The 26,837-nt window shown below is 42.5% G+C and overlaps 5 protein-coding genes and 1 pseudogene across 6 annotated transcripts in view; all 6 read right to left on the bottom strand.

Annotated features, from left to right (window-relative positions):
• The window catches only part of LOC111091928 (protocadherin alpha-1-like), a 171,777-nt gene that overhangs the window by 97,870 nt on the left and 47,070 nt on the right, over nucleotides 1-26,837 (bottom strand).
• The window catches only part of LOC111091918 (protocadherin alpha-4-like), a 164,332-nt gene that overhangs the window by 97,874 nt on the left and 39,621 nt on the right, over nucleotides 1-26,837 (bottom strand).
• Nucleotides 1-26,837, bottom strand: part of PCDHA13 (protocadherin alpha 13) — a 172,056-nt gene that overhangs the window by 132,007 nt on the left and 13,212 nt on the right. The gene's annotated exons all lie outside the window — the stretch shown is intronic.
• On the bottom strand, nucleotides 3,934-7,909 carry LOC119876094 (annotated as a pseudogene).
• On the bottom strand, nucleotides 11,793-14,915 carry LOC119876069 (protocadherin alpha-10-like). The gene has a single exon (XM_038530373.1). The coding sequence runs from the start codon at nucleotides 14,769-14,771 to the stop codon at nucleotides 12,285-12,287; it is 2,487 nt and encodes an 828-aa protein (XP_038386301.1). The 5' UTR covers nucleotides 14,772-14,915; the 3' UTR covers nucleotides 11,793-12,284.
• Nucleotides 18,662-21,849, bottom strand: LOC119876068 (protocadherin alpha-10-like). The gene has a single exon (XM_038530371.1). The coding sequence runs from the start codon at nucleotides 21,701-21,703 to the stop codon at nucleotides 19,157-19,159; it is 2,547 nt and encodes an 848-aa protein (XP_038386299.1). The 5' UTR covers nucleotides 21,704-21,849; the 3' UTR covers nucleotides 18,662-19,156.

Genomic DNA, 26,837 nt, shown 5'->3' with positions numbered 1-26,837 from the left:
AAACATTTTCATAGATTAGGATTTATGAATGAATTTCAAGTCTACATAGAGTACCACTAAAAATAAAATGTAAACATGGAATACTGAGGATATAGTATTATTATGTTATACTGCAGTATAATATTCATTTTTTAAGGTTTATTTCTTTATCTGAGAGATAGAGCAAGGAGGCCTGCATGAGTGAGGAGGAGGAGACCGACAGAGGGAGAGGAAGAGAAATCCTCAAGCCAATTTGCCCCATGGTTGGAACCCAGTTCAAGTCTCCATCCCAGGACTCTGATCATGACCTGATATAATCAAGAGTTCCAGGCTTAACCTACAGAGCCACCCAGGCACCCCCCCAAACATTCTTTAATAAGGGAGAAAGGGCACATTTTGATCCTGAAGAGAACTGAGAGCAGTCTTTAATGATTTTTTTAAAGATTTATTTATTTATTTATGATAGACACAGAGAGGCAGAGACACAGGCAGAGGGAGAAGCAGGCTCCATGCCAGGAGCCTGACGTGGGACTCGATCCTGGGACTCCAGGATCGCGCCCTGGGCCAAAGGCAGGCGCTAAACCGCTGAGTAACCCAGGGATCCCCTGAGAGCAGTCTTTAAAAGTAATATGGCCATATCAAAATTTAGATTTGAAAGTTAAATAAACTTAAAGAACTATTCTCATAAATACTTGTAAAAATAAAAAAGACTGCTTTATGAAAAAAACAAAACCTACAAACGACTTCAAATATTTGATTGGAAATATAAATACTTAAAAACAAGTTGAACTATTTAAAAATTGAAGTATCAAGAAAAACATGATGCACAGAGTACAATAGACAAAACACAAAATGAACTTTTTTTAATTTTTAAAAGTAGGCTGCATGCGCATCATGGGGCTTGAGCTCACCACCCCAAGAGTCACATGCTCTACCGTCTGAGCCAACAGACACCCCCAAAACGAGCTTTTAGATAAATTATATTAGGCATTAGTAGAAATATTTGAGATTTTACAGCAATATGCTATATTAGAAAGGATGAAGATATTCTGAGAGGGCATGAGGGCAAAAAGCGATTAATAAATTCTTCACAGAGCAACATATGGAAATTTAAAAAGTAATAACCCACCTTTCCAGAGTAGTCCCCTCCAGAAGACTCTCCTTCCATTTCCACATCTGGTACTGGACACGGTGGAAGGCTGGGGCTGAAGGCCATGAGGTCGGCCTTGGGCGGGCCCTCCCCAGAGCACACCCTCTGCCGCCTCTGCTGCGAGTACGACCAGCTCCCCACCGCGCTGGAGCACACCAGCGTGGGCTTCCCCGGCCCGCACGCGCCCTCGCTGGGCGGCGCCGAGCACCGCAGCGCCGTGGACAGCAGCAGCGTGAGCACCAACAGGCTGGACACCGCGCAGATGGCGACGATCAGGTACACGTTGACGTCCACCAGCGCCGCGCCCGCGCCCGCGCCCGCGCCCGCGCCCGCGCCGCCCGCCAACACCCGCGACGACGGCCTGGGCGCCTGGCCGCTCTCCACCAGCGACAGCAGCACAGTGGCCGTGGCCGTCAGCCCTATTCTATATCTGATTGAATGATGTGAAATACCTATTTCATGAGGCATTAGACAAATGATAATAATGTTCATGAACTCTACTGAAAAAAAATCACTTAACATAAAAATCTCCCAATTCTTATCTCAATTATGCCACTGTACAAATAACTATGAGATAATCATGGAGTTTTTCTTACAGCAAAAGCGGAAAGAGGATTCACTGTATATCTTTCTTTGTCTGTGGTTTCCTAGCCAGAACTATGCCTGATCGAGAAACAATTAGTGTAGAAGAAACTTTACAGTGAATAAAAGAATGTTCTGGGCTAAAGATATATATTTGAATATCATCTGTTATCATGGACTGGATGGAATGTCAGTAGACAAAGGAAAAAAATCTCTCCATCTCTTAGCTCAACTTAACATTGGATAGGAGGGGGCCCTCGGTGCTCAGTCAGCTAAATATCTGCCTTCACTCAGTCTGAGCCCGGGGTCCTAGGACAGAGCCCCATGTCAGGCTCCTGATCAGTGGAAATCTGCTGTTTTCCCTATCCTCCCCCAGTTCATGCACTCATCCTCTCACTCATCCTTTCTTCCAAATAATAAAATCTTTTAAAATATAACATTTGGATAGTGACATGTAGTTTACAAGTTGATATAAGGGTTTTAAATAATTGTATTTTATAGGTTTACGTCTTCCACACATGTCTAATAAACAGAAATAGTTCAAATAGTAATGGTTTACTTATAGTTAGTGACTGTTCTTATTTTATTTGTAGATATGATGAAAAGAATTTCAGTATAGTAACTAGGCCTGGTTTTCCTTTTCAGAAAATTTCCTAATGTTCATCTTCATGGATCATCTCCTCTTTTTGTGCTAGAAAATTGCCACTAAAAAAAGAAAAAGAAAAAAAAGAAAATTCCACTATGTTCTTCTTAGCACACCTTTAACTTTACCTATCCATAACCATGGTTCTCCACCAATGTAAATATATTATATATTAATTATTTCTCCATGCAATACAGTAAAGTGTTCTAAACTGTACACTGGAGTAAATAAATAAATAAATAAATGTTCACATTAGTTGATTTACTGCTTATAAGCTCTAAATATAAGTTCTCTGTGATCATTTTAAAGAAAACAATTCCATGCATATAGCTTTGGGCGCAAAAAAGAGTTTGCATCGTGTATTTAAAGTATACATATAAAAAAAATAAATAAGTATACAATATTATATTGAAATGCCATCAAACATCACCAATGGAAATGACTTTATAAATATTCCAAGGTTGTTTGCTGAAGCTATTTCAACATCAATGCATTCAAAACCTTGAAATAGTGGGCTGTTAGACACCAGGCAGGCAGACGATATTTCCCCTATAATGGGAAGATTCTCTTAAACACAAAACAAACACAAAGAAGATGAATTTTCTACTAACCCTAAAATATTCCTACAAAGCCTCACAATGGGTACCATGATGGAAGAAACATAAATATGATCAATATCAATAAATCTTCCAATAAAAAAAAAGGAAATCAATGAATTAATCTGAAAGAGAGCACACAGATTCAACACGCAATTGCAAAGCTAAATTATCTAGAAATAAGGAAAAATTAGTTTATCTGAAGCACCCCTTATCCCAAAGGTAAGGCTGAAACTAAATCCAGTATCTGGAGCACATCAACTTACAGTAATATCACTGAACATACTCTGCGATTGACCTCAACAGGATTAAATACATTCCAGATACTGTACTACTCACCTCATTCCGGAAATCTGTTGTTCTCCACTATCTCCGAACCTGAAGCAGGAGGAACACTGGGGCTGAATGCCATGAGGTTCCGGCCTTGGGGCGGGCCCTCCCCAGAGCACACCCTCTGCCGCCTCTGCTGCGAGTACGACCAGCTCCCCACCGACCGCCTGGAGCACACCATCGTGGGCTTCCCGGCCCCCGCGCCCCTCGCTGGCGGCGCCGAGCCCGCGCGCGTGGACGCAGCAGCGTGAGCACCAACAGGCTGGACCACCGGCAGATGGCACGATCAGGTACACCGTTGACGTCCACCAGCGCCGCGCCCGCCCTCGCCCGCGCCCGCCCGCAGCCGCCCGCAACACCCCGACGACGGCCTGGGCGCCTGGCCGCTCTCCACCAGCGACAGCACAGTGGCCGTGGCCGTCACGCCGGCTCGCCGTGGTCTCACCAGCACCACAGGCGACTGGCGCGGCGCGTCCGCTCGTCCAGGGCGCGCGTCGTGCTGATCTCCCCGTTACAGCGCACGCGAACGGTGCCGCGCCCCCCCCACGGCTGAGCTCGTACGACAGCCACGCGTTGTTAGCCCGAGTCCGCGTCCACCGCGCGCACCTTGGCCACCACGTGGCCCGCGCCCCCGCCCGCACAACAGTCCTCCGCTACACTCGCCGCCCCACGCGCCAGCCCCCCCCACAGGCAGAGCGGCAGCAGCCGTCGGGCGCGTTGTCGTTCTCGTCCGCACGTAACACCTGCCCGCGTCCACGTTGCTGCCCAGGGGAGGCACGCCCGCGTCCGCCGCGCTCACTTGGAAACTGCAGCAGCTCCGCTCCTCGGGTCCAGCGGCTGCAGCGCGTACACCTTGCCGCTCCTCCGCGCACCGACACGTAGCTCGACAGCGCGCGTCGCCCCACGCGCCGCTCCACCAGCAGGTAGGACACCACGCGTTTCTCCTGCGCGTCCGTCCCCCCGACAACCGTGGAAGATGTGGCAGCCGGGCGGTTTGTTCTCCTTCACGAACACCGTGTACTCGGCTGCGCGAATGCCGGCGCGTTGTGTCGTTCACGTCGGCCACCTCCAACCACGCTGGCCTGGGCCGACGCAGGCGAGCCTCCGTCGCGTGCGGTCACTACCAGAGCGTAGTTCGCCACGCTCTCTCTGTCCAGGCGCTGTCCAGCACCAGCGATAGTAATTCTTGAAGGTGGACACCACTTGAAGGGGATTGGGGTGTGAGTGAGCAGGTCACTGCCCGTTGGCGCCAGAGTCACGGTCAGTTACACTGATTAGGGCAATGGACAGTCCCTAGTGTAGCACCTCTGGAACAGACATGATAGTGACGTCACTAGTAACTCCGGAGCATTATCATTAATATCCAAATTTCTATCAAGACCTGCAGTGACCAACATCGGGGGATTTCCTTTGTCAACTGCTCTATTTGAAGTTTCCATAATTTGGTTTTTCTCAAAATCTATTTTTCCGTTTACTTTTATTTCTCCACTGCTGAATCTATGTGGAAAAGTCTTCTGTATTAGAGGAGACATCAGTTGCAAAGGAATAAGAATATGGCTGTTTGAACCTTCATCCAAATCCGAGGCGTTAAGTTTAATAACCAGTGTACCGTTTCTCGAATCTCCAATATTTTACATACACGATCGACAGCTTTGTCAAACACTGGGGCGTTGTCTTTACAATCCGCACTGTATGTGTAACTCTGTGGTACTGTCAGCTCGGGCTTTCCCCCATCAGTTGCTTTGAGCACCAAGAGAAGCTCTGAAGCGACCTCCCTGTCTAAAGGTTTTTTTTAGCACTAGTTGGAGTGGTTTTACCTGATCATCGTTTGGGTACTTCCAGAGAAATACTCATTGGGGCCAGTCTGTAAGTCAGAAGAGCATTGGCCCCGATGTCGCATCAGAGGCGCCTCTAGTGAAAAATGAGAGCAAGAGCTGTTAGTTTCAGAAATAAACAATTTTTTCGTGGTGCTGGGAACACACAGGCGGATTGTCGTTAATGTCCTTCCCCTCAACCTCCACATGGAAAACCTGGCAGGGCGGCTGTCCACGATCACCTCCAGGTGGATGCTGCCCTCCAGAGTCCTCCCACACAGCTCCTCGCGGTCGATCCGAGAAATTCACAAACAAAATGCCATTCTGCGATTTACCTCCAGAATGTCCCTGTGGCTATGGACGCCACCGGAACAAGCTTGGCACCAGCTCCACCGCTCCACGCCACCAGGTCCTGGGCGATGCGACCCCGAAGTGCCGTGTTTGGCCTCCTCCGGGACCGAGTAGCGGGACCTGGCCGCTCTCGGCCTCCAGCCTGCAAGGACAGAACCGAGAGCAGCAAATGCTTGGTTCCCTGGCCACCTGTCCAGAAGCTAACATCCTGCTTTGCTTCTGGTAATAAAGCAATATTTCATGAGCGGAAAGGGGTAGTCCTTTTAGATCTTTCTTTTGAGCCTTTGTTCCTGAGATCCCGACTGATCTAACACATAGATATATATACAGTCTTTAAACACCGGAACAGTGGAGATTCTTCTGGTCCGTGAATAATCGCAATTTTCTTCTTTCTGTTTAAAGAATCCTCTCCTTGGAGAACAACGACATCCTGTGGCTCAAAATGGAAGTGCGTTTGTGTGTATACTATTTTTCCACTTCTATGATTCTCTCCTAATTCCTTCATATATTGGTCCATATTTACTTTGTAGGCTTTTGATTCTTTATACGTTCCTTGTGTGTGACCACTAGCTCTTTAAAGTGTTTCTTCGTCTTACAATTTAGAATCCTAAGAAGAGTTTTACCTTGGACATAGACATCTAAGAATGTACTGCTGACCAACTATATTCATGTATATAAACACGAAAATCCATATTTGTGTTACTGTGATGACTGTGTTTTTAGACTTTCAGAATTGATCATTTTGGAATGGCTTTTATAAGTTACTCCCATGCTACACTATAGTTTCTATTGCTTAATCTCTTACAGTATGTTAAATTATTCTAAACATTTAATTCAACTGTGCAGAGAACAACTCAAGATGCCAAGTTTCTAAGTTACTGCCTCAACATAATGGTCTTTAAAATCACATGCTGATATGCAAGCTATTTATCAGTTTATTCAAAGATTTATTTTCTTTGATGTTAATGAATTACCAAGTACTGACTCCTAGAAATACAAGGCATTTTATCTTTGGCTCATTTTAAAGCTTTTTCATTATTGTGTCTGCTCAGCAGTGAATGTCATAGTTTCCATCCTGAAGGATAACTTACATTTGCTTTTATCCACTACTATTTGAAAATATATTTCTAACCCACCCCAACAAAACCACTGAATCAGGAATTCAGTTATTTTGTCTGTTTTGTTTATACTCATTTTATGCCAGAATTGGTTTCCAGAGACTAGAGCATAAAAATCATACTAAATCTATTCATTTACTCAATTTTATTTTCTTTCTTATCTAAATGCAAAAACCCAGTGGATTTGCATAGCAACTATTATCAATTGCAATAAAGCTCATCAGTCATATTAAAAGAGAAAATATTTTAATCATTCTCAAGACTATTAAAGCCAACAATCCAATATCTGAAATCCTTCTGATAAGATGCGAGCCATTGGTAAAATCCCAAACTCTCTAATGAAAAAAATTGTAATACCATCCAAGCCATCTTAGGTCATATGTGAAAGTGAGCTTCAGTATTGCATTTGGAACACTTTTAAAAAATAGTGATTTAATGATTATAATCTATGAACAAAATTTATAGTTCAAACTACTTGTAATTCTTCTTTAATTGTATTCTTTCTTAAACGCAAGACTAGCATAGTTGCATAAAGAAGAGCAAAATAATTTAGCACATAGGGAACTAAATGCGAAAAAGACATGACTAAGAACTAAATTTTCCTTGTGTTTTGCTGATTTAAATATCCAATCCCTTTGAGAATATACCATGCTGAAGGTCCATTCCATTTCTAGTTTAGGAATTGCCTCATTGTTAATACACATTAAAGATAGTTTTTAAAGCCTCAAATTCTAAGGTTATCATATAGCTAAATAAATACAGTGTACTGATAAGCTATGGGTTTAAAAAAAAAAGCTATGGGTTGGTTACTCATCTAACAATAAACACACACATGCCATCAACGCTATAGAGTACTCATGATTAGCCTCATTTTAATATCACTTAATAAAGACATATAAATATGATCATAAAATTAAGATGGTATAGTTTTTTACATTTATTTATTTATTTATTTCAAAGAAAGAGGGAGGACTGAGCGCATGGGAGGAGGGGCAAAGGGAGAGTAGCTCAACCTGCACTGACTGCAAGCCTAATGTGGGGCTCAGTCTCATGACCCATGAGATCACGACCTGAGCCAAAACCATGAATGGGTGCTTAACCAACTGTGCTACCCAGGCGCCCCTAAGATATATACTTTAAAGAGAAATTACTAATTTCTTTTTTGGCAAGAATGTTAAAAGCAATCCTTGATTGGAAATTTCTGGTTTCATTCTTAAATTTCAGTAATTCTGAATTGAATGAAAGAAACTTTGTCCTTAAATTTATTTTAAAATATTATCTTAAGCAGAGACGAGGAAGATGTCCTTGCTAGTTCTCAACTACTCCTGACATCTACCTCGTTTCATCTCCTACTGCATGCTTCCTCCAAAACTTTAAAATTATATTACTGGATAAATGCTAATGGTTATGTTAAAACTTTGGTGAATACTTGTATTTTAATATGTCCCCCCCAAAAAGCAAAGTAAAACAAATAGGACTGGGAATGAGGCATCTTACGTTAACCTGCCTACCATTGCTCTGTGTAACACAGACTCTCCTCTGCGCTACGTGGACATTGCCATCCCTTGCAACAACAAGGGAGCTCACTCAGTGGGTCTGATGTGGTGGATGCTAGCCCGGGAAGTCCTGCTCATGCGTGGCACCATTTCCCGTGAGCACCCATGGGAAGTCATGCCTGATCTCTACTTCTACAGAGATCCTGAAGAGATTGAAAAGGAAGAACAGGCCGCTGCTGAAAAGGCTGTGACTAAGGAGGAATTTCAGGGTGAAGGACGGCTCCAGCTCCTGAGTTCACTGCTACTCAGCCTGAAGTTGCAGACTGGTCTGAAGGCGTGCAGGTGCCCTTTGTGCCTATTCAGCAGTACCCTACTGAAGACTGGAGCACTCAGCCAGCCACTGAAGATTGGTCTGCAGCTCCCACTGCTCAGGTCACTGAATGGGTAGGAACAACCACTGAGTGGTCTTAAGCTGCTCTTCCACAGAAGGAACAGAATGGAAATAAGGTTGACGGAAAATAAACAGTTTCTAAAAAAAAAAAAAAAAAAAAAAAGGATGGGCAGCCCGGGTGGCTCAGCAGTTTAGTGCCGCCTTCGGCCCAGGGCGTGATCCTAGGGTCCCGGGGATCCAGTCCTACATTGGGCTCCCTGGGTGGAACCTGCTTTTCCTTCTGCCTGTGTCTCTGCGCACCCCCCCTCTCATGAATAAATAAATAAAATCTTTTTTAAAAAACTATTAAGGTATGCAGACTTGTCACTTTTTATAACACTGAATTATCTTCTGCATCTGTGAAACAATCAGTTATAAGGTCCTCTAATCAAAACATAACATTAGATTACACTAACAGTAGACTTAACATACTATCTGAAGCCTGTCAGATTTATTTTAGAGGAAAAGGAAGGAAGAGATCTCCAAATGCTCCATTACAGAAATTAGGGATTGAGGTGTTACCTGCAGTATGGAGTCCTCAAAGATAGACAGAGGGATGAACATCAGAAAGTTTGCCCAAGACATATAATATTATATGTCTGCATTAAAACTAGATGTTAATTTAGCAATTACTTTCCAGTAATATGGTATGTTTTGAGTATATGAAAGGACACCTGGATGAACACCAAGTCATAAAAGAGTTTAATATATTGTATAAGCCAATGGCCCATCTTCTGCATTTTGGCTCTGATATTTCAGATACCACCATCTCAACTAGTCCAAATAAGAGAGATTGTGTTATCTTTGAACTCATCTTTGGGGATAAACTTGAGATCTGGCAATAAGCTAATGCCAAGAAGTTCACATCAATACTGTTATTTTTTTAATATTTTATTTATTTATTCCTGAGAGAGACGGAGAGAGGCAGAGACATAGGCAGAGGGAGAAGCAGGCTTACTGTGGGGAGCTCAATGCAGGACTTAATTCCAGGACCCCAGGATCACAACCTGAGCCAAAGGCAGATGCTCAACCACTGAGCCACCCAGGCGCCCCACATCAATATCATTAATTAACATTGATTTTGTAAAATTGATTGAAACACTGAGGAACTTTGTGCCTGACCTTTACTAAATAAATCTGGTTAGTCTTTTTAAAAAAGATTTATTTATTTAAGCTTGAGAGTGCAGGGGGAGGTATAGAGGGAGAGAATCTCAAACTGACTCCATGACAAGCATGGAGCCCAACATAGGGCTCCAGGAGAGGCTCCACAGGAGGCCCCAAAAGGCTGGATCCCATGATGGGGAAGATCCCAACCACAGATGAAACCAAAAGCCAGACAGTGAGCTGACTCAGCCACCCAGGCACCCCCAATCTGGTTAATTTTAGTTTTAACTGTATGTCCTGCTAGTCATATAATAGAGTGCATGGTTTAATATTCTATTAGTCCTCATCATAGAGCATAACAGGACTAGTAATATTATTGAAATGTAAAACAGAGAAACAAATCTTGAAACCATTCTTGGAAACACAGGAGGTTCTTTAAAATCAATAAGTTAGAAGTACCGTCCAACATTGTATTAACAAAATTATAGGATATGCTTATTGATTGATGTTTATTCTTTGCTCTCACAGCTTATTGAAGTATACAGTTATTTGATCATAGATCATCTGACCAGTCAGCACAAATCTCACAGGCAACAATAAGACTGAAGCAGACTGAATTCTGAAATAGCCACACACACACTCAAAAGATTTCATGGGGAATATATAGCTTTAAAGCTGTTTTTGAAGTAAGCAACTTTGGAAACACTTATTGAATCCTTTGTGATATCCAGGACCCTGGAAAGAATCATATTACCACTTATATTTGCCCAAAACATTATCCTTGTTCACAACATAAAAAGGACAGGGTCATTTTCGTATTTGTTATTTGGTTTTGGTGTTCTGGTAGAATGTTGCAGATCAGTCTTCTGGGTTTTTCTCATATATTAAATGATTCTTCTTACTTATACTACTTTCAAACAATGAATACACAGTCCTTAACAATGGCAACTATTCATTATATACTGATTGAATGATGTAAATACCTATTTCAATGAGGGCATTAGACAAATGATAATAATGTTCATGAACTCTACTGAGAAAAAAATCACTTAACATAAAAATCTCAATTCTTATCTCAATTATGCCACTGTACAAAATTAACTATGAGGATAATCATGGAGTTTTTTCTTAAGCAAAACGGAAAGGAGGATTCACCTGTATATACTTTCTGCTTGGTTTTCCTAGCCAGAACTATGCCTGATCAGAGAAAACAATTAGTGTAGAAAACTTTACAGTGAATAAAAGAATGGTTCTGGGCTAAAAGATATATATTTGAATATCATCTTTATCATGGACTGGATGGATGTCAGTAGACAAAGGAGAAAAATATCTTACCATCTCTTAGCTCAACTTTAACATTTGGATAGTGAGGGGCGCCTCGGTGCGTCAGTCAGCTAAATATCTGCCTTCAGCTCAGGTCTGAGCCCGGGGTCCTAGGACAGAGCCCCATGTCAGGCTCCCTGATCAGTGGGAAATCTGCTGTTTCCTATCCCTCCCCCAGTTCATGCTCATCCTCTCACTCATCCTTTCTCTCAAATAAATAAAATCTTTTAAAAATATAAAATTTGGATAGTGACATGTAGTTTACAAGTTGATATAAGGGTTAAATAAAATTATGTATTTTAAGTCCTTCACACAATGTCTAATAAACAGAAATAGTTCAAATAGTAATGGTTTATTTATAGTTAGTGACTGTTCTTATTTTATTTTGTAGATATGGATGAAAAGAATTTCAGTATGATAAACTAGGGCATGGTTTTCCTTTTCAGAAAATTTCCTAATGTTCATCTTCATGGAAATCATCCTCTTTTTGTGGCTAGAAATTGCCACTAAAAAAAAGAAAAAGAAAAAAAAAGAAAATTGCCACTAATGTCTTCTTAGCACTCCTATTAACTTTACCCTATCCATAACATGGTTCTCCACCACATGTAAATATATTATATATTAATTTATTTCTCCATGCAATACAGTAAAGTGTTTCTAACTTGTACACTGGAGTAAATAAATAAATAAATAAATGTTCACATTAGTTGATTTACATGCTTATAGCTCTAAATATAAGTTCTCTGTGATCTCTTTAAAGAAAACAATTCACATGCATATAGCTTTGGGGCAAAAAAGAGTTTGCATCAAGTGTATTTAAAGTATACAATATTAAAAAAAAATAAAGTATACAATATTATATTGTGAAATGCCATCAACATCACCAAATGGAAATGACTTTATAAATATTCCAAGGTTGTTTGCTTAAGCTATTTACATCAATGCCATTTCAAAGACCTTGAAATAGTGGCTTGGTAGACACACAGGCAGCAGGACGATATTTCCCCATATATGGGAAGATTCTCTTAAACACAAAACACAAAGAAGAGTGAATTTTCTTACTCTACCCTAAAATATTTCCATACAGCCTCACAATGGGTACCATGAATGGAAGAAACATAAATATGATCAAATATCAAATAAATCTTCCAAATAAAAAAAAGGAAATCAATGAATTAATCTGAAAGAGAGCAGCACTAGATTCAACACGCAATTAGCAAAGCTGAAATTATGCTAGGAAATAAGGAAAAATGTAGTTTATCTGAAGCACCTTATCCCAAAGGTAAGGCTGAAACTAAATCCAGTATCTGGAGCAATCAACTTACAGTAATATCACTGAACATACTCTGCGATTGACCTCAACAGGAATTAAATACATTCCAGAATTACTGTACTCACCTCATTCCGGAAAATCTGTTGTTCTCCACTATCTCCAGAACCTGAAGCAGGAGGAACACTGGGGCTGAAGGCCATGAGGTCGGCCTTGGGCGGGCCCTCCCCAGAGCACACCCTCTGCCGCCTCTGCTGCGAGTACGACCAGCTCCCCACCGCGCTGGAGCACACCAGCGTGGGCTTCCCCGGCCCGCACGCGCCCTCGCTGGGCGGCGCCGAGCACCGCAGCGCCGTGGACAGCAGCAGCGTGAGCACCAACAGGCTGGACACCGCGCAGATGGCGACGATCAGGTACACGTTGACGTCCACCAGCGCCGCGCCCGCGCCCGCGCCCGCGCCCGCGCCCGCGCCGCCCGCCAACACCCGCGACGACGGCCTGGGCGCCTGGCCGCTCTCCACCAGCGACAGCAGCACAGTGGCCGTGGCCGTCAGCGCCGGCTCGCCGTGGTCCTTCACCAGCACCAGCAGGCGCTGGCGCGGCGCGTCCGCCTCGTCCAGGGCGCGCGTCGTGCTGATCTCGCCCGTGTACAGCGCCACGCGGAACGGGCTGCGCGCGCCCCCCGCCACCGGCTGCAGCTCGTACGACAGCCACGCGTTGTAGCCCGAGTCCGCGTCCACCGCGCGCACCTTGGCCACCACGTGGCCCGCGCCCACCGCCCGCGACACCGGCTCGCTCAGCGCGCCGCCCCCGCCGCGCGCCCCGGGCAGGGGCAGGGGCAGGGGCAGCGGCAGCAGCGCGGGCGCGTTGTCGTTCTCGTCCAGCACGAACACCTGCAGCGTCACGTTGCTGCCCAGGGGAGGCACGCCCGCGTCGCGCGCGCTCACTTGGAACTGCAGCAGCTCCAGCTCCTCGTGGTCCAGCGGCTGCAGCGCGTACACCTTGCCGCTCTCCGCGTGCACCGACACGTAGCTCGACAGCGCGCGCTCGCCCACGCGCCGCTCCACCAGCGAGTAGGACACCAGCGCGTTCTCCTGCGCGTCCGCGTCCCGCGCCGACACCGTGAAGATGTGGCAGCCGGGCGGGTTGTTCTCCTTCACGAACACCGTGTACTCGGGCTGCGCGAATGCCGGCGCGTTGTCGTTCACGTCGGCCACCTCCACGGACACGCTGGCCGTGGCCGACAGCGAAGGCGAGCCTCCGTCGCGTGCGGTCACTACCAGAGCGTAGTTCGCCACGCTCTCTCTGTCCAGGGCGCTGTCCAGCACCAGCGAATAGTAATTCTTGAAGGTGGACACCAGCTTGAAGGGGACTTGGGGTGTGAGTGAGCAGGTCACCTGCCCGTTGGCGCCAGAGTCACGGTCAGTTACACTGATTAGGGCAATGACAGTCCCTAGTGTAGCATCCTCTGGAACAGACAATGATAGTGACGTCACTAGTAACTCCGGAGCATTATCATTAATATCCAAGATTTCTATCAAGACCGTGCAGTGACCAAACATCGGGGGATTTCCTTTGTCAACTGCTTCTATTTGAAGTTTCCATAATTTGGTTTCTTCAAAATCTATTTTTCCGTTTACTTTTATTTCTCCACTGGCTGAATCTATGTGGAAAAAGTCTTCTGTATTAGAGGAGACATCAGTTGCAAAGGAATAAAGAATATGGCTGTTTGAACCTTCATCCAAATCCGAGGCGTTAAGTTTAATAACCAGTGTACCGTTTCTCGAATTCTCCAATAATTTTACACGATCGACAGCTTTGTCAAACACTGGGGCGTTGTCATTTACATCCAGCACTGTGATGTGTAACTCTGTGGTACCTGTCAGCTCGGGCTTTCCCCCATCAGTTGCTTTGAGCACCAAGAGAAGCTCTGAAGCGACCTCCCTGTCTAAAGGTTTTTTTAGCACTAGTTGGAGTGGTTTTACCTGATCATCGTTGGTGGGTACTTCCAGAGAGAAATACTCATTGGGGCTCAGTCTGTAAGTCAGAAGAGCATTGGCCCCGATGTCTGCATCAGAGGCGCCCTCTAGTGAAAAATGAGAGTCAAGAGCTGTAGTTTCAGAAATAAACAATTTTTTTCGTGGTGCTGGGAACACAGGCGGATTGTCGTTAATGTCCTTCACCTCCACCTCCACATGGAAAACCTGCAGCGGCCTGTCCACGATCACCTCCAGGTGGATGCTGCACTCCAGAGTCCTCCCACACAGCTCCTCGCGGTCGATCCGAGAATTCACAAACAAAATGCCATTCTGCAGATTTACCTCCAGAAGGTCCCTGTGGCCTATGGACGCCACCCGGAACAAGCGTGGCACCAGCTCCACCAGCTCCAGCCCCAGGTCCTGGGCGATGCGACCCACGAAGGTGCCGTGTTTGGCCTCCTCCGGGACCGAGTAGCGGACCTGGCCGCTCTCGGCCTCCAACGCTGCAAGGAGCAGAACCGAGAGCAGCAAATGCTTGGTTCCCTGGCCACCTGGTCCAGAAGCTAACATCCTGCTTTGCTTCTGGTTAATAAAGCAATATTTCATGAGCGGAAAGGGGTAGTCCTTTTAGATCTTTCTTTTGAGCCTTTGTTCCTGAGATCCCGACTGATCTTAACAACATAGATATATATACAGTCTTTAAAACACCGGAACAGTGGAGATTCTTTCTGGTCCGTGAATAATCGCAATTTTCTTCTGTTTAAAGAATCCTCTCCTTGGAGAACAACGACATCCTGTGGCTCAAAATGGAAGTGCGTTTGTGTGTATACTATTTTTCCACTTCTATTGATTCTCTCCTAATTCCTTCATATATTGGTCCATATTTTACTTTGTAGGCTTTTGATTCTTTATACGTTCCTTGTGTGTGACCACTAGCTCTTTAAAGGTGGTTTCTGTCTTACAATTTAGAATCCTAAGAAGAGTTTTTACCTTGGACATAGACATCTAAGAATGTACTGCTGGACCAACTATATTCATGTATATAAACACGAAAATCCATATTTGTAGGTTACTAGTGATGCTGTGTTTTTTAGACTTTCAGAAATTGATCATTTTGGAATGGGCTTTTATTAAGTTTACTCCACTGCTAACACTATAGTTTCTATTGCTTAATCCTTACAGTATGTTAAATTATTCTAAACATTTAATTCAACTGTGCAGAGAACAACTCAAGATGCAAGGTTTCTAAGTTACTGCCTCAACATAATGGTCTTTAAAATCAATGCTGATATGCAAGCTATTTATCAGTTTATTCAAAGATTTATTTTCTTTGATGTTAATGAATTTACCAAGTACTGACTCCTAGAAATACAAGGCATATTTATCTTTGGCTCATTTTAAAGCTTTTTCAATTATTGTGTCTGCTCAGAGTGAATGTCATAGTTTCCATCCTGAAGGATAACTTACATTTGCTTTATATCCACTACTATTTGAAAATAATTTATTTCTAACCCACCCCCAACAAAACCACTGAATCAGGAATTCAAGTTATTTTTGTCTGTTTGTTTATACTCATTTTATGCCAGAATTGGTTTCCAGAGACTAGAGCATAAAAATCATACTAAATCTAATTCATTTACTCAATTTTATTTTCCTGTTCTTATCTTAAATGCAAAAACCCAGTGGAAATTTGCATAGCAACTATTATCAATTGCAATAAAGCTTATCAGTCATATTAAAAGAGAAAAATATTTTAATCATTCTCAAGACTATTAAGAAGCCAACAATCCAATATCTGAAATCCTTCTGATAAGATGGCAGCCATTGGTAGAATCCCAAACTTCTCTAATGAAAAAAATTGTAAATAGCCATCCAAGCCAATCTTAGGTCATATGTGAAAGTGAGCTTCAGTATTCATTTGGAACACTTTTAAAAAATAGTGATTTAATGATTATAAATCTATGAACAAAATTTATAGTTCTAACTACTTGTAATTCTTCTTTAAATTGTAATTCTTCTTTAAACGCAAGACTAGCATAGTTGCATAAAGAAGAGCAAAATAATTTTAGCACATAGGGATTACTAAATGCAGAAAAAGACATGACTAAGAACTAAATTTCCTTGTGTTTGCTGATTTAAATAATCCAATCCCTTTGAGAATATACCATGCTGAAGGTCCATTCCATTTCTAGTTTAAGGAATTGCCTCATTGGTTAAGTACACATTAAAGATAGTTTTTAAAGCCCTCAAATTCTAAGGTTATCATATAGCTAAATAAATACAGTGTACTGATAAAGCTATGGGTTAAAAAAAAAAAGCTATGGGTTGGTTACTCATCTTAAACAATAACAAACACAATGCCATCAAGAGCTATAGAGTACTCATGATTAGCCTCATTTTAATATCACTTAATAAAGAGCATATTAAATATGATCATAAAATTAAGATGGTATAGTTTTTTTACATTTATTTATTTATTTATTTCAAAGAAAGAGGGAGACTGAGCGCATGGGAGGAGGGGCAAAGGGAGAGTAGCTCAAACCGACTGCACTGACTGCAAAGCCTAATGTGGGGCTCAGTCTCATGACCCATGAGATCACGACCTGAGCCAAAACCATGAATTGGGTGCTTAACCAACTGTGCTACCCAGGCGCCCCTAAGATACTATACTTTTAAGAGAAATTGACTAATTTCTTTTTTGGCAAGAATGTTAAAAGCAATCCTTGATTTGGAAAATTTTCTGGTTTCATTCTTAAATTTCAGTAATTCTGAATTGAATGAAAGAAACTTTGTCCATTAAATTTATTTTAAAATATTTATCTTAAAGCAGAGACAGAGGAAGATGTCCTTGCTAGTTCTCAACTACTCCTGACATCTCACCTCGTTTCATCTCCTACTGCATTGCTTCCTCCAAAGACTTTAAAATTATATTACTGGATAAAATGCTAACTGGTTATGTTAAAACTTTGGTGAATACTTGTATTTTAAATATGTCCCCCCCAAAAAGCAAAGTAAAACAAATAGGACTGAATTGGTAAATGCACAATTCTGTATTTCATTAATTGCTCAGAAAAAGAGATGCTTTTGGATAAGACTTTCCTGCAAGGGGAACATAGTGACATTATAAAGGGCTGAAAGAGAGGGCAGATATAAGATAAAGGGATTCTATATACAAGTTGAAATACTCTAGTGTAAGTTATCTTCTGTAATCTCATAGAACTGTGGACTGGCCATGGGAAGTATTAGCATAAGAAGGCAATGCCATGCTTAAATTCCTGCCACAGTTGTCTTTCTCAATGTTCCTTACTTGGATAGAGATTCCAAGTTTTACTGGAAGCTTTTTGCGAAATACAAACGGAGTAGAGAAATTCAGCATGCATACAGAAAGGAAAAAGCATTGCTAAGAACCAGAGTCAAGGTGATAAACTAGATGCACTGCTATTATGGTAACACTGGACCTAACAAAATAAACAAAAATGAAACCATAGGTATCAGGTAACAACCAGTCTCAAAAAGGAATAATGTATAGGATAGCGTTGGCACCCTGCAATTTAATTGTCCTTCATTTCTCAGTCTACCCCATTCAACGCAATTCTGTTTAAGAGGACTAGAAAAACTATAAATTGTACTCTATGATATCAAATCAGTAGATAACGTTCTAAGAGAACAATTCATTTCTCTCTTCAAATTTCTCATGTTAATTTGGACTAAAGTAATTGTCTCCAACCTCCCTAAAATTAAAAGTGATTTTCAAATGTTCTCCATTATTAAACATAATCATACTCTTTCCTCACAGTGCAAAAACTACTACTTGAACATAATAAGCAATGTTTTATGTTAACAAAGCAGTAGGTAATGAAGAGCGACTGCATAAAATTATGTAAATAACTATAAAACTTCATCTTCTGCTAAAAAAAGTGAATAGTACACATCAGCACAGGTACCACCACTACTAAAATAAAAATGATAATCATTTTAAAATCTCAAAACATTTTCATAGATTAGGATATTTATGAATGAATTTCAAGTCTACATAGAGTACCACTAAAAATAAAATGTAAACATGGAATACTGAGGATATAGTATTATTATGTTATACTGCAGTATAATATTCATTTTTTAAGGTTTATTTCTTTATCTGAGAGATAGAGCAAGGAGGCCTGCATGAGTGAGGAGGAGAGACCGACAGAGGGAGAGGAAGAGAAATCCTCAAGCCAATTTGCCCCATGGTTGGAACCCAGTTCAAGTCTCCATCCCAGGACTCTGATCATGACCTGATATAATCAAGAGTTCCAGGCTTAACCTACAGAGCCACCCAGGCACCCCCCCCAAACATTCTTTAATAAGGGAGAAAGGGCACATTTTGATCCTGAAGAGAACTGAGAGCAGTCTTTAATGATTTTTTTAAAGATTTATTTATTTATTTATGATAGACACAGAGAGGCAGAGACACAGGCAGAGGGAGAAGCAGGCTCCATGCCAGGAGCCTGACGTGGGACTCGATCCTGGGACTCCAGGATCGCGCCCTGGGCCAAAGGCAGGCGCTAAACCGCTGAGTAACCCAGGGATCCCCTGAGAGCAGTCTTTAAAAGTAATATGGCCATATCAAAATTTAGATTTGAAAGTTAAATAAACTTAAAGAACTATTCTCATAAATACTTGTAAAAATAAAAAAGACTGCTTTATGAAAAAAACAAAACCTACAAACGACTTCAAATATTTGATTGGAAATATAAATACTTAAAAACAAGTTGAACTATTTAAAAATTGAAGTATCAAGAAAAACATGATGCACAGAGTACAATAGACAAAACACAAAATGAACTTTTTTTAATTTTTAAAAGTAGGCTGCATGCGCATCATGGGGCTTGAGCTCACCACCCCAAGAGTCACATGCTCTACCGTCTGAGCCAACAGACACCCCCAAAACGAGCTTTTAGATAAATTATATTAGGCATTAGTAGAAATATTTGAGATTTTACAGCAATATGCTATATTAGAAAGGATGAAGATATTCTGAGAGGGCATGAGGGCAAAAAGCGATTAATAAATTCTTCACAGAGCAACATATGGAAATTTAAAAAGTAATAACCCACCTTTCCAGAGTAGTCCCCTCCAGAAGACTCTCCTTCCATTTCCACATCTGGTACTGGACACGGTGGAAGGCTGGGGCTGAAGGCCATGAGGTCGGCCTTGGGCGGGCCCTCCCCAGAGCACACCCTCTGCCGCCTCTGCTGCGAGTACGACCAGCTCCCCACCGCGCTGGAGCACACCAGCGTGGGCTTCCCCGGCCCGCACGCGCCCTCGCTGGGCGGCGCCGAGCACCGCAGCGCCGTGGACAGCAGCAGCGTGAGCACCAACAGGCTGGACACCGCGCAGATGGCGACGATCAGGTACACGTTGACGTCCACCAGCGCCGCGCCCGCGCCCGCGCCCGCGCCCGCGCCCGCGCCCGCGCCGCCCGCCAACACCCGCGACGACGGCCTGGGCGCCTGGCCGCTCTCCACCAGCGACAGCAGCACAGTGGCCGTGGCCGTCAGCGCCGGCTCGCCGTGGTCCTTCACCAGCACCAGCAGGCGCTGGCGCGGCGCGTCCGCCTCGTCCAGGGCGCGCGTCGTGCTGATCTCGCCCGTGTACAGCGCCACGCGGAACGGGCTGCGCGCGCCCCCCGCCGCCGGCTGCAGCTCGTACGACAGCCACGCGTTGTAGCCCGAGTCCGCGTCCACCGCGCGCACCTTGGCCACCACGTGGCCCGCGCCCACCGCCCGCGACACCGGCTCGCTCAGCGCGCCGCCCCCGCCGCGCGCCCCGGGCAGGGGCAGGGGCAGGGGCAGCGGCAGCAGCGCGGGCGCGTTGTCGTTCTCGTCCAGCACGAACACCTGCAGCGTCACGTTGCTGCCCAGGGGAGGCACGCCCGCGTCGCGCGCGCTCACTTGGAACTGCAGCAGCTCCAGCTCCTCGTGGTCCAGCGGCTGCAGCGCGTACACCTTGCCGCTCTCCGCGTGCACCGACACGTAGCTCGACAGCGCGCGCTCGCCCACGCGCCGCTCCACCAGCGAGTAGGACACCAGCGCGTTCTCCTGCGCGTCCGCGTCCCGCGCCGACACCGTGAAGATGTGGCAGCCGGGCGGGTTGTTCTCCTTCACGAACACCGTGTACTCGGGCTGCGCGAATGCCGGCGCGTTGTCGTTCACGTCGGCCACCTCCACGGACACGCTGGCCGTGGCCGACAGCGAAGGCGAGCCTCCGTCGCGTGCGGTCACTACCAGAGCGTAGTTCGCCACGCTCTCTCTGTCCAGGGCGCTGTCCAGCACCAGCGAATAGTAATTCTTGAAGGTGGACACCAGCTTGAAGGGGACTTGGGGTGTGAGTGAGCAGGTCACCTGCCCGTTGGCGCCAGAGTCACGGTCAGTTACACTGATTAGGGCGATGACGGTGCCGACCTGAGCATCTTCTTGCACCGGGAGAGCCAAAGAAGTGATAACCACCTCAGGTGGATTATCATTTTCATCCAGAACTTCCACTAGGACGGTGCAGTGACTAACCATGGGTGGGTTTCCTCTATCTGTAACATCTACATGAATTTCATAAGTGTTACTATCCTCAAAGTCAATAGCATCATTTACCCTTATTTCTCCCGTTTTTTCATTCATTAGAAATTTCCTTCTTATGCTGGGAGAAACCAAAGCACTAAATGAATATATCATTTCCTTGTTTATTCCTTCATCTGCATCAGACGCATTTAGCCATATTACTAATGTTTGGTTCGCTGAATTTTCATACATCTTTACTTCATAAACAGATCGGTCAAATATAGGCGCATTATCATTGGCATCCAACACCAAGATCAGCAGAGTAACAGATCCTGTATATTCCGGTTTGCCTCCATCAGTTGCCGTTAATAACAACTGAAGCTGAGGGTTTTCTTCACGATCTAGCATTTTTCCTAGAACAAGCACTGGAAATTTGCCTTTGTCTTTTTTGTTTATAATATCAAGAATGAAAAACTCATTTGGACTGAGTCTATAAGTCAGCACTGCGTTCTCTCCAACATCCGCATCAGAGGCGCCTTCTAGCGGAAACCGGGAGTCAAGCAGTCGAGATTCCGGTATCGAAAGCTTTTGTTCTGAGACTGAGAAGATGGGCGCATTGTCGTTAATGTCCTTCACCTCCACCTCCACATGGAAAACCTGCAGCGGCCTGTCTACGATCACCTCCAGGTGGATGCTGCACTCCGCGCTCCGCCCGCACAGCTCCTCGCGGTCGATCCGAGAATTCACAAACAAAATGCCATTCTGCAGATTTACCTCCAGAAGGTCCCCGTGGCCTTTGGACGCCAGTCGGAAAAGGCGCGGCACCAGCTCCGCCAGCTCCAGCCCCAGGTCCTGGGCGATGCGGCCCACGAAGGTGCCGTGTTTGGCCTCCTCCGGGACCGAGTAGCGGACCTGGCCGCTCCCCGCCTTCCAGGCTGCGAGGAGCAGAAGCAAAAGAAGCCCGTGCTGGGCTATGAGGCCGCTGGGTGTGTAGACCAGCATCATACCTTTTTGTCGATTTACAAATTGATGAATCAGCGGTCTAAAACAAACATGCTCTCTGGATTTTCCTATTCTATTTCTTACATCCAATTTTGTCGAAATGGCTGAGATCTGAGTATGTAGCTCCTTTTTAGTCCTTGAAAAACAGGATTATGCCTTTGTTGTAAAAAATTTTATGGAAGACAGCGACATCCGGTGGCTGAATGTGTAAGTACATTTCCATAAGTTTAACAACTTGTTTCATAGCTTTTAATTCTATTTTTACGTATTTGTATCTCTATGGATCTTCAAAACTTCACGTGATTTCTCTTTAATATATAATAGTAATTATCATCTACTCTTAGTTCAGCGTTTTGTTGAGTGCAGAGCTTCAGAGAGGTAATTTCTCCCCCAACCATGATTATCATTCGCTACATTTGAAAATACTTAGTATTTGTATATAGTGAGTGTATCAAAGTAAAATACCCAGTATTTTACTGGGTAACAAATTTAGACGTCTTCAACTTTTTAAAAGATCTTATTTATTTGAGAGAGAAAGAGAGAGAGTGCACAGCAGAGAGAAGCAGAGAGGGGGAGAAGCAGACTCGCCACTGAGCAGGGAGCCAGATGCCAAGACTTGATCTCGAAACTCTAGAATCGTGACCTGAGCTAAATGCAGGGGATTAACCTACCGAGCAATGCAGGTGCCCCTAAATGTCTTCAATGTTGACACTTAATTTACTTCTTTTTTATTATTTTGAGATTAAATAAACCTTACTGGACACTAATCTGAAGAATCAGTTCTCTGTGAGGTGTTTGAAACTCCTAAATTTCAGTCATCACTAGATAGTTGAGGGAAGATTATTGGCTTTGACATCAGAAATGTCTCCATTCTGATTCCTATTCTTAAACTTACTAGTTTTGTGACTTGGGGAGAATAATTTAAACTCTCTCTGCCTCTGTTTCCAGTTTTATAACATTCATAAAGTAACAATATAGTGATTGTATCAATTATGATACTTTAAATGCCTAGGACAGTACCTTAAGGAGAGTAAGTGCTTCACAAATGGCAATATCCTCAGGCCTCAATTTAGCCACATTTCTTTTCATATTGTGTCAAGACCACAATTGGCTTTTTGGTAGAAATTATTGCCTATAGAATTTTATCACTCTGCAATGCCTTTACTATTACTACTGCACAGGCTGATTGGTGGTTCTTGTCTTTAGGAAAATAGAAAAGTGCTTTTTATTGAGAAATTTGTTACTACAGGGAGAAGTTTCATTTTTTGCTATGCATCTTACATGGGCAAAAATAATCTTAGTTATGATTCTAAATAAAATAATTCAAAAATTTATGATTTCTACTGGCAGGGACAAGTGCTTTCATCTTTATTATATTTAATCTTTTCAAGTACCCTAAATGAACAGTTTTGGAATTATCTAATAGTTTATCAGTATCAATAAAGCCTTTCATCACCACCTGCAGTAAAAATATTTTCTCTTTCTCAAAGTTCTTGGAATCAAATATTCAGCAACTGACATTCCCTATTAATATATCTACACTACTGAAAGAAAAAAGAGAGAAAATTCTCTTTTTCCAATAAGAGAAAACTTAATAATAGGACCTTTGGTCTTATCCAAAAGGTTAATTTATTTACTTTAATGATATTATGATTTATAAAAGAGCCAAAAAAATGTTAATCCTTTCCATTGTTATTAAGAGCTAAAAAAATAGAGCAACATTTGAACAAGAAAATAGATAGGAATGAGTCATTGAATTGATTCATCTGTTCTACTAAATTGTTTTTACACTTTTCTACTTCTTTAGACTGACCTTAAAGGTTAAAGTCCAAAAAAAAAAAAAAAGGTTAAAGTCCATTCATATTCTGGTTTTAAGGATTATTTTTCTTGTAAAGCATGAATTAAACATAAACAAAACTCCATTCCTATTAATGTGTGTTTTATAGCAAGCAATAACATAGCTGTGCCAATTAAATCTTCAATAATGAGTAGAAAGTAGGGGATACTTAAATTATATCCTGTCAAATAATAGGAACTTGCTTTGCCAAGCATCTCAATAGGGCTATTGGATCTAAAACTTCAATTGAGTAAGAACCACCTGGAGTGCTTATTAAAATTTGCAAATTTGCCAGTCCTACTTATTTCAAAATGTTGTCGTGGAGTCTGGGAACCAGAATGTTCATTAAGGACTCCAGGTGTTGCTAATGCAGTTAGCATTACCAGGTCTAGGATAGGATAGGCTCACCATAGACGGACCCCAAGTTACCTAGGATATACTCCCTTTATGTCTGTGATCCTGTGTATTTATTTATAGTGTCCCTTCACTCTCAAGTTTCAGATTGGATCAGAACTTAGCCTACAAGTTGGGGACTGATAAAGGGAAGTTTCATTATTAGCTTCTTAATTGCTACTTGAATTGAGGAGTGTTATCCGCAGAAACACAGAGAGCTAGCTACTAAATAAATACTAAAGTGTCTTCCATGCTCTCACCTCTCTACTTTGAACTTCCAAGCTATTTTGAATCCTAACCTCCTTGGATCCCAGTGTGCTCATGCTTTCTGATGATGCAAAAGATAAATTCATTGTTAGATGTTCACTGATCTTCTGAAAATTTGCATATGATGATAGCTCGTATTCATGAGAAAATAAATATTAATATAAGGACAAAATTACCAATTATATCAATACAGCCATCAATAATAAAGAATAAAATTTATAGTTATAGGAGATATATTAAGTATTTAATAAATAATACTTGCTCTAAGAAACTAGTGGGAGTGTGGAGGGGAGTGAGATTTCTAGCACTCTTCAGTCCATATAATCCATACAGCATACAATCAAATACCCGGGCTCAATTCATTTAATTCATTGATTCATCTGTTCTACTAAATTGTTTTTATACTTTTCTACTTCTTTAGACTGACCTTAGGTTAAAGTCCATTCAAATTCTGATTCAGGTGTCCTTGCACCTGAAAAAGTGCAAGGACAGAGATATTTGAAGGCATAAGTTTGGATTTAAGGGGAGTTATGCTGGGACACCTGGGTGGCTCAGTGCTTGAGCCTCTGCCTTTGGCTCAGGACAGGGTCCCGGGGTTCCAAGACCCAGTCCACATTGGGCTTCCTGGGTGGAGCCTGTTTCTCACTCTGCCTGTGTCTCTGCCTCTCTGTGTGTGTGTCTCTCATGAATAAATAAATAAATAATTTTTTAAAAAAGTAAGAAGAGTTATGCTGACAGACATAGATAGGATTGATCACGGGAGCATAGAGAATACTCAACTTTTGAAAGAAGTATAATGAAAAGAGGCCCTTGAGGGGTGCAGTGGATTAAATGGTGAACTCTTGATTTTGGCTTGTCTTGAGATTGGCCCTGCATTGGGTTTTGGGCTCAGTGAAGAGTATGCTAAATCTTCTCTCTCCCTCTCCCTCTATCCCTCCCTGTGCTTACTCACTCTCTCTGTTAGATAGATAGATAGATAGATAGATAGATAGATAGATAGATAGATAAATAAATAAATAAAAATTTAAAAAGAAATATAATGAAAATTGATTGCTTTGGAACATATACTACACATGTCTTCTATAAGGGAAAAGAAAAATTACTGAAATATATCATTTAAGTGAATTTTACTTGCACTTTCATGGTTATACTGTGGCTCTATTCTCAAAACTACTCTGATTTTGCTCTGCTGAGTTTTTTTTTTAATTTTTTATTTTTGATAGTCACATAGAGAGAGAGAGAGAGAGAGAGGCAGAGACACAGGCAGAGGGAGAAGCAGGCTCCATGCACCGGAAGCCCGATGCGGGACTCGATCCCGGGTCTCCAGGATCGCGCCCTGGGCCAAAGGCAGGCGCTAAACCGCTGTGCCACCCAGGGACCCCTCTGCTGAGTTTTTAATTAAGGAATGTATCTAACACAATAAAAAATCCTGGAATAGACTGGAATAAGTCACATAACAAAAACTCACTGTAAGTACAAAGGAAATTTCTACAATATAAATTAGAAAACAAAAGCTTCAACTAAAGACAGAGTGTGAAGAAACACCAATCTGATAGTCACAGGCCACAATTCAGAAAATATAATTTTAACATGGAATGAATTTGAAGGTGCAATCTCATCTCCAGATTTCTGTCTTTCAGGATATTGAGGGGAGGGGATCCCTGGGTGGCTCAGCGGTTTAGCACCTGCCTTTGGCCCAGGGCATGGTCCTGGAGTCCTGGGATCGAGTCCTGGGACCGAGTTCCGCATCTGGCTCCCTGCATGGAGCCTGCTTCTTCCTCTACCTGTGTCTCTACCTCTGTGTGTGTGTGTGTGTGTGTGTGTGTCTCATAAATAAATAAAATTTTTTTTAAAAAAAGAATACTGAGGGGAAAAGTAAAGCATCTCAAATGACAAGAGTAACTTTTTTAAGGTATAGACTATGAATTCAACAGAATTCAAAGTGTAGAATAGATATCTCTAATGCACAAACATTATATACTAACAAAAATTTCAGTAAAAATGAGAAAGTCTTCTGAAGAAAGTACCTGACAGGAAGTTTTTTTTTTTTCCAATATCAGATAAAAATTTAATTTTATAAATTTCAAAATACTTTCTAAATATAGAAAAAATTTTCAATCAATACATTGTCAAGCATATAGAAACATATTTTACACAACTTGGAATGAGAGTTGTATTTCTAACATTTATTGTCAGAATTCTATTCCTAAGGTAAAGTAACTGTTTTCTAGAGTATACTGAAATTTACTCATTGAAATAAAAAACACTGAGTAAGGCTGGCCAACCAAGTCTTCAGCCTCACACAGAGAAAGGTAGAAAACTACAAAGTTAATGTAACAGTTACTACACATTTTGCTTTGGGACTTCTTGTAAACAATAGAATTATTTTAAAGCACCATGCAAACTTTAGAAATGAATACATGGTAGAGTGGTGTTGAAATATATTTAATGTGTAGCGATTAAATTGTTGGTCACTGAATACTTTTCAGATAGGTTTGTTTGGTTTTTTTTTCAGATAGGTATTAAATGAAACTAATTCAGATTCAGCACCCAATAAATACGTACTCAGTGTATTTTTTTATTTTTCATTTAAATATTTTTTCTTTTCAAGATTCCATCCATTTATTAATGACAGACACA

Source organism: Canis lupus, chromosome 2, assembly GCF_011100685.1.
Source record: "Canis lupus familiaris isolate Mischka breed German Shepherd chromosome 2, alternate assembly UU_Cfam_GSD_1.0, whole genome shotgun sequence".
Classification (NCBI taxonomy): Eukaryota; Metazoa; Chordata; class Mammalia; order Carnivora; family Canidae; genus Canis; species Canis lupus.
This window is presented reverse-complemented; position numbering and strand designations above follow the sequence as displayed.

Coding starts and splice junctions, on each gene's coding strand:
- LOC119876069 (XM_038530373.1), bottom strand. CDS start 14,771: ATGAAATATTGCTTTATTAACCAGAAGCAAAGCAGGATGTTAGCTTCT.
- LOC119876068 (XM_038530371.1), bottom strand. CDS start 21,703: ATGATGCTGGTCTACACACCCAGCGGCCTCATAGCCCAGCACGGGCTT.